The 7,935-nt window shown below is 35.4% G+C and overlaps 2 protein-coding genes across 2 annotated transcripts; one reads left to right on the forward strand and one right to left on the reverse strand.

The window, feature by feature from the left end:
- Positions 1-822: 822 nt before the first annotated feature.
- On the reverse strand, positions 823-3,541 carry LOAG_02995 (hypothetical protein). Its single transcript, XM_020446185.1, has 7 exons — positions 3,439-3,541; positions 2,812-3,142; positions 2,382-2,571; positions 2,138-2,237; positions 1,893-1,966; positions 1,530-1,720; positions 823-1,054 (listed from the first exon to the last, which is right to left on the reverse strand). Exons 2-7 carry the CDS (start codon positions 2,941-2,943, stop codon positions 947-949), a joined length of 795 nt encoding a protein of 264 aa, XP_020303439.1. The 5' UTR covers positions 2,944-3,142; positions 3,439-3,541; the 3' UTR covers positions 823-946.
- A 406-nt stretch (positions 3,542-3,947) lies between these two features.
- Positions 3,948-7,583, forward strand: LOAG_02996 (TAG-320 protein). Its single transcript, XM_020446186.1, has 8 exons — positions 3,948-4,165; positions 4,839-4,965; positions 5,076-5,260; positions 5,495-5,778; positions 5,972-6,136; positions 6,308-6,457; positions 6,552-6,716; positions 6,886-7,583. The coding sequence occupies exons 1-8, from the start codon at positions 4,138-4,140 to the stop codon at positions 7,096-7,098; spliced, it is 1,317 nt and encodes a 438-aa protein (XP_020303440.1). The 5' UTR covers positions 3,948-4,137; the 3' UTR covers positions 7,099-7,583.
- Positions 7,584-7,935: the final 352 nt, after the last annotated feature.

Below are 7,935 nucleotides of genomic sequence, written 5' to 3' on the forward strand. Positions count from 1 at the left end.
AATTCAATTTACTGTTAATTAGTTGTCTTGTCGCTTCGCTAATTTTAAAAAACTGCAGTTAATCTTATGTTTACACTGTGTGACTGCAGCAAGTTAGCTACCTCGGGGTTATTCCTTGGACTAATTGAATTTACTGTTAATTAGTTGTCTTGTCGCTTCGCTAATTTTACATTCTTTAACCGTTCAAATTTCTAGTGACATGTCAACCAAGATACAGCTCTCGTGGTGGGATACCCTTTGAATTTCTCATTAGACTTGATTCTGTTCCGCAAACCTTCATAAAGAAGCTTTGCGGCGTCTCTGTTTTAATAGGGTTTTCGTGTGATGATTAGATAATCCCGAATTGATCAAAAAGTAATGTTAAATGATACACGACGGGTATAATGTATATTGACTGGGAAGGAAATTAGATGTTACTCCGGATCATTAACCTAATTCACATTAAACTGAACTCGCCACTCGACACATAAGTGTGAATATTAGCATTTTTGAAATAATGAATTTCGCAATCACTTTCACTTACATATGTGCAGTGAGTAATCGGAATCTGTTCTTTATAGTTCTTGTAGTAATACCATTAATTTGCTCACTACGCAAACTTGAAATAAAATACAGTTGTAAGGACTTGCACTGCACGTCCTTCGAAACACAATTCAATAACGTAGCCGATCATTTTGATAATAACTCCACTAATGATGGGGTAGCATATACGCCCAGTAGAAGTAAGAACTTTTATGGATATTTTTGTTCATATGTCACTTAATAAAGTGGAAGTCTATTTTACCAAACATCTTCAAACTAAAGTCTGTTTGACATTTAAACTTGACAGTGTGGTAGGTTTTATGGTGAGTGCGAATGTGGAAATTCCGTTTCAAGAACTCCGAGACAACTTCCTGAGCCTTAGGTAAACAGAGTATACCAAAAAAGAATACATTATACTGAACTTTCAAAGCATTTTCCTTGCAACTTCACGAATCCATTGTTTGGCAAGTTCGGACTTCATTACCGGAGGTTCTGATATGCGTACTGGTTCTATACTTCCTTTCTTCGAGCTCTAAAAAAACTGATAATGATTTAAATATAAGTTGTTCGGAATGCGTCAAATTCTGTCAAAGTATTCAGCACTTGTATGACATTGAACCGACTGGTAAATTATGGAGTCAAAGTTCTTTCTGGATTAATATTGTATTTCTAACTGCTCAAAACGTATTTCGAGATACAATTTTCAACACAACAACCAAAGATACGATAAAGCGGAATCTAAACTCGTAATAAACGATAAAGTGTGCATATATTGGGCCACTACAACAAGTAATGGTGATAATTTTAAGAATTCAGAAATGCAAATAGTAATAAACGCAGTTGAGATTTATAATTTAGACACATCACTTCTGATTCCCCAGATCTCATTGACTTTCTGACGAAAACATTGCAAAAGTATACAGTTATGATCCAAATGTTGAGATTTTCATACTGCTGTTTTTTTGGCTCTTTTGTTATGTCCAATGAACAAACAACCCGAAACATACATTTGTTATTTGGTCCAGGTTGTCCTTGCTTCTTACAATGCCATCCACTGTTGTGTCTTCGAAAGTCAAAACATGCATTGGTTCCAAAAACGTTACTGTCTCTTCATCTTGATCTACCGTAAATGAGCCTGTTAGGGATGCTGGCGGTCTATACAATTTCTCAACAAATATTTTAATTGTTTCTCGTTGTGCTGAAATTCACAATGAAGCAAAAGTCAACTTTCACAATATCCTCAAAAGATGTGAAATATAACCCCTCAAGATTTTTTTCGAATCTTTAGAAGATAGTGGTCTCGTACTACAGCATTTCCACTTTCTCTTTTTACTAATAGAACAAAGACTAAAATGATTTTCAAAAGATACCTTGTTTGAAAGTACTTTTCTGATTACTTCTTGAAGTGCTTGCTGATATTTGCAATCCTGAAGCGGGCGCTTCTCTACAAAAAAAGTAACTGCCACACATGTCAAGTGACAAAGCACTCATATTTCACGTTTTGATCAAAGAAATGAACAAAGAAAAGGCATCGTCACTATTTCATTTTTCGATCAAAGAAAAGGCATAGCTAGTACAGTGAGAAATGTAAGAAGGAAGCAAAAATAAGACTTACAAATTGACAACAGGGATGGAGGAATGCGAAACAACTTGATCTACTCCTTCGATCAACTCGTCATCCACATTCGTATTTTTTGTGCAGCTCTCAGAGATACCTGCACATACTGTTGATTCGAATGAAGAATTTGACTATATATGTTATACAAAAATAAAATTGAAGTCGCCTAAAGGTCTTCATTTATATATAAAAAATATGAAGTTTTAATCCCAATTACATTGTACAATATTATAAGTCATACTCTCTGTTTTCTTTGTCACATTATCAGTAATTTCAACCATTTTTGTAAAATTAGCGTGTTCAAGCTGTCTGGCCTCTAAACGCTCAACTTCAGCATGCATTTCACGTCTCATTGTCTTCAATGTGACCATCAAACTTTCAATCAGTTTTGCTGTGTTTTCACAATCTTCAGTTCCAATGTCCAGGTAACGCTGGAAAAAATATTTTTGTATAAAATCTAGTCACAATAATAACATCAGTTCATACTGAATACAATAATACTGGACATTATATCTAGCCATATTAACAATTAATTAGATAACCAATTCTCCACCTATGAACTCGGTAATAGAACAAGCTACGACTCTCAATATTTACAAATAGATTCGACAAAATTAAAACGTATCATTCCTTATCTTCGACTAATAAGTTGAGAAATTAAGGTGACATACGTTATAGGTACAATGTTGTGCTTTTTCATTGACTACATCCCAGCCACCTGCTTCTTGGAACTGTTTTAATTTCTTATTGAAAAATTTTTGGATAGCATCCATATATTGATCATCGGTTATCACCTTCGCCATCTTACCAGCTTTTCAAATAAATCGCGACCCAGCAATAAATATCAACGAGAAAAGCGCTTTTAGAACGACATGAAAAAACGCTCTTTTCGTAGCGGTATCTTCTCAGTCCATGCAAAAGTCATCGAATATCATCACCATAGAGAATCACAACAGTGTCCCACTCTGACTTATCGACAAAATCTAACATTTGCTCGAGTCGCTGAAGCGCAATTATAGAGCAATTTCAGATTGTTTATAAACGACTAAATTCCATCTCCATGTAGGACAAAGAGTTGCCCGAAATACTACAACACTACCCGCAATAGATCAGATAAGGAATCGTCCCATCTGCGATTATTATAAGCTTAGGGAGGTTCAGCTGTGAGTTACATACGAGAAACTCAGAGTAAAATTAAAATGAAAGTTATAAGGTCATGCAGTGTGATTACTGAAGTCCTATAGACAAAGAGACAGATAATGCTTTCTACTGGATTTGCGAAGAGCATAAGAAGTTACCCGTCTCCGTGCCAACATCCACACTCCCTCCAAGCAACATGAAAATTCGAAATTCGAATGCGGATAGCTTCATGCGGATAGTCAGATGTCTCGTTCTGAAATTGTGATCCCATCGTTGACGGTACCCACAACACTAGCATAGCTGGACGTTCACTTATAGGGTCCAAAACTGACTGTGACTAAGCGTGTTCCATGTAACCCTTGATCTCGCCGTAAGTCCTCCGTTCGAAACAAAGACTTGTGGACATATTATCAACCCAAAGTGAAACTCAAAGTGTTGGCAAGAACCCCAATATACCACGCATCAAGAAAATGTTTGGGTACGAATGTTACAATGCTGGCTTATTCGGTAATTGGTGGTGACGAGCGTGGAATCCATATGTCAGATGCTTCTAGTCTCGTTAGTTAGAACCCTCTGCATATATCTCTCCCTTCTCTTTTTCTTTTCTACGCACAGTTTAAAAAGAAGACGAAGAATATACTCCTAATTTACAAATTTATTTTCTCCTAGCAACTGTGAATTTGAAAACCAGTTCGCTGCGAGACCCAGCCAACCGTTAGTGTGACGTTGCATTTCGTCCACTTCAGAAATAACGACAACAAATCAAACTACCCACACACTGCGCACGATAGCCATCTTCATTTCTCTCTCTTTCTCTTTGGTGAAGAAGAAGGAAACTGTCAAAATAGATCGAGTTCATGGCAATGAAGTCATTTGTCTTAACAAGTAATTTTTCCTATTTATAACATAACTACCAATTGTATATTATATAGGGGAAGGAATGGATCGTGATGTGATATATGATATGAGTAGCATCTTCATTTAATACTTCTCTTTAATTTCTCCACATGAATTATTTGTACCATCTCTTCCCACCCGGAACTGCTTTTCCCCCCCTCGATCAATTATTTTTGAGATAATTCAGCAGAATCTCAATATTTTCTTTCAAGAAATTAGAAGAGTAGCAACACTTATCAGAAGAACAAGTAGAAAAATTAACTAATACTAAAGAAAAGGAAGAGAGAGGGAAATATAATATTGTATGTGGTTCGGAATATAAATGTTCACTTGGATTATATTGATTCATTGAGTTTTGTTTTAACTGCTGGCGAAACTTAATTAAAGGCAATTTTAGTGTATCCAAGATTCAAAGTACTACTTATTTTTACCTAATTACGATATTTCCGACTCCTTTTCTTATTTAAAATTGGGAAGGAAAATAACATTTCGTATGCCCTATGCATCAAATTACTACGAAGTATTAATTAAAGTTTAGCACCTCGAAATCCAAGACTCATCAGAGTATAATCGACATTGATGATGAACTGGTTTAAAAGGCGAGGTTATTTTTCATTGAATACTTGCTGATAATCTTTACCATTCATAATTGACGTTGTAGTTTTGGTTGGATTATCGCATGCACTCTATGACGGTAATCATGATATAATCCAATTAACAGAATCGAATTTCAATAACAAAGTGTTGAAAAGCGATGAAATATGGATTGTTGAATTTTTTGCGCCGTGGTAAGCTATCAGCTATTATTTGGCATACTTTCCACATATTTTCTTATTTTTTAGTACACCTATCACATATTTTATTTTTGGGGACAACTTGAAATACAGTTTTTTTGCAGGTGTGGTCACTGCCAGAAATTAGTTCCCGAATATATGAAGCTGGCAAATGCCTTGAAAGGTATTTTCAAAGTTGGAGCGGTGGACATGACTCAACATCAGTCAGTGGGTGCTCCCTATAATGTACAAGGCTTCCCTACAATTAAAATATTTGGTGCTAATAAAAAGGTTCCAATGGATTACCAAGGCTAGTTTTCTTTTATATCTCGATTATTTTTTGGTCTGACGCATTTTTTGTTCATAATGTAGATAATTTCCTTTATTTGTCCTTCCATTTTTTTTATCGAATCTTTGAGACTTACTCGTTCATTCAAAACGATGGAACTAATCATTCTCATCACAATGCTTGTTTCACTCTTGACATTTTCAAATATATATGGAAAGAAACCATTTAAAAATCGCAGAAATAAAATTATTAAAGGTCCTCGAACGGCACAGGCGATGGCAGAATCACTAATAAATGAGCTTCGGAAAACAGTAAATGCGAAACTGGGTGTTAGCGATTCAAGCAAGTCGAGTAGTTATAATGATAAGAAAGGCAGTGGTAAACATGTGATTGAATTGACCGACAGCAATTTTGAGGAATTGGTGCTTCACAGTAAGGATATTTGGATTGTGGAATTCTTTGCACCTTGGTGTGGTCATTGTAAAGCTTTGAAACCACATTGGGAAATGGCTGCTTCGGAATTGGCAGGTAAAGTAAAGGTATAAGTTGTTTTTCTTTCATCATGTGCTCTTTTATCATAACACAAATGCTATTTACTAAAATTGGCACGCTCACCTATGTACTTATGGTTATGATTTTCAAAAAAGCCATCTTTAAGCTAACTGTTATCAGATGTTATTGTTTTTGTACCATTTTCATGAAATGATTTTCACGAAATCACTGCATATTCAGGTTGGTGCTTTGGATGCAACGGTGCATCAAGCGATGGCATCGCGTTTTGGTATCAAAGGTTTTCCAACGATCAAATTTTTCGCACCGGGTTCAAGCGCTAGTGACGCCGAAGATTACGTTGGTGGACGAACCAGCGATGATATTGTCCAGTATGCACTTAACAAAGTAAGCGTTTTGCTTTCATGGATTATATATACATGTATTCTGGGTACTGTTGGAGTGTTTAATCTTCAAATTAATCTAAACTTTAGAATTCAAATAAAGATTGCGGTAAAGTGTCGTCTATTCGGCCAGTGAAAGAAAATAATCGAGGACATTATTTTTTTTATTTCCCAGGTAGCTGAAAATATGCCAGAACCAGAAGTTATGGAAGCAGTTTCACAAGAAGTTGTCGATAACGCTTGCAAAGAAAAGCAGCTTTGTATAATTGCTGTGCTGCCGCATATTCTTGATTGCCAAAGTAGCTGTCGAAACGATTACTTAGAGGTACTATATTTTTTAGGCGGGAATATTCGAAAAGTTTTAAAAATGTTTTTGTTGTTCTTGTATTTATATTACCAATGTGCTTATTTTACTTTAGGTTTTGAAAGAATCGGCAAAAAAATTCAAACGAAATATATGGGGTTGGCTATGGACAGAGGCAGGTAAACAAACTGAACTGGAGGAAGCATTTGGCATGGGTGGTTTCGGTTATCCGGCTTTGGCAGCGCTGAGCTATCGTAAAATGAAATTTTCGATGTTAAAAGTTTGTCTTTGGTTCTTCCGAGTACGATATTCCGTCATGAGTTATAATTTCCTGATTTACCACGTCTGTAGCAAGGTTATTTTGAAAATCACTTATTGACTAGCATCATGTGAAAGTTATGCGAAGATGAGTCTTATTGAATTAGAACTGAATAATTCTAGACTTTCAGGGTTCATTTGGTGTCTTCGGAATTCAAGAATTTTTAAGGGATCTTTCTTATGGTAAAGGTCAAACGGCACCGGTGAAAGGTGCAGAACTCCCGAAGATCTTGCTTGTTGAACCATGGAATGGCAAGGATGGCGAGATGCCTGTTGAAGAAGATATCGATGTTTCAGATATTGATTTGGATGAGGAAGAAAAGCCGAAAAAAACTGAACTGTAGGAAAACCTCTCACCTCTTCCCAAATTGCAGTTTCTTTTTATCGTGAGTTATCAAAACGGTGACATGCTTCACACTTATTTCTCTCTCTTTCAGTGGCATATTTATGCATTACGAAATTTTCTTAAAATTTAAAAAACTTGTTCTTTGTAAGAAGTGGATCTTACTGCTAATGTTATTTAAAAAAAAAAACCTTAACCTAGCAGAGATTAGTTTAAACAGCTTTACTTTGAGTAATGTTAGCCTAGAGTGCTGCTTTGTTCTCACGAGCGCGAGTGATGCAATGCGTGTCGATGTTTTACTGTTCTTGACAAAAACATAATATCGAATGCACCTTGCGCATATTGTCAATTTCAGCTGCATTCATAAATTCAGCTGCATCATTAATGCTATACAAATATCTAACTAGCATTATTTTAACTTATAAACTCGAACGATGTTAAATAGGCCGTTGTTACTTTTATTTGTTATTTCTTATGTATGCATCACTTTTTGAAAATTAATTTTTTGGAAATAAAATTACTTGTTTTATTTTTTGTTTTATTATTGTTTCAGCGCTATATATTAGGTATTCATTCACAATAAGCATAACTTATCAGCGCGTTATTACTAAGCAGTGCAAAAAAATGAATTTTCGTGGTCCTACGTCCGTTCCTATCCTTATCGAACCATGAAATTGATATCAAGTATTGAAGTTATGTAGAACAGTCGAATCAATGTTTGCCTATAAGTTTCACGTTAAGATATAGATTTGCAGCACGTAGGACCATTGTATGTACAATACTCGAAATATTCGACGGTATTGATATTACAAATCATTAAGATATTTAACAGCACTGA

The sequence above is a fragment of the Loa loa genome (genome assembly GCF_000183805.2).
Source record: "Loa loa unplaced genomic scaffold supercont3.485, whole genome shotgun sequence".
NCBI lineage: Eukaryota > Metazoa > Nematoda > Chromadorea > Rhabditida > Onchocercidae > Loa > Loa loa.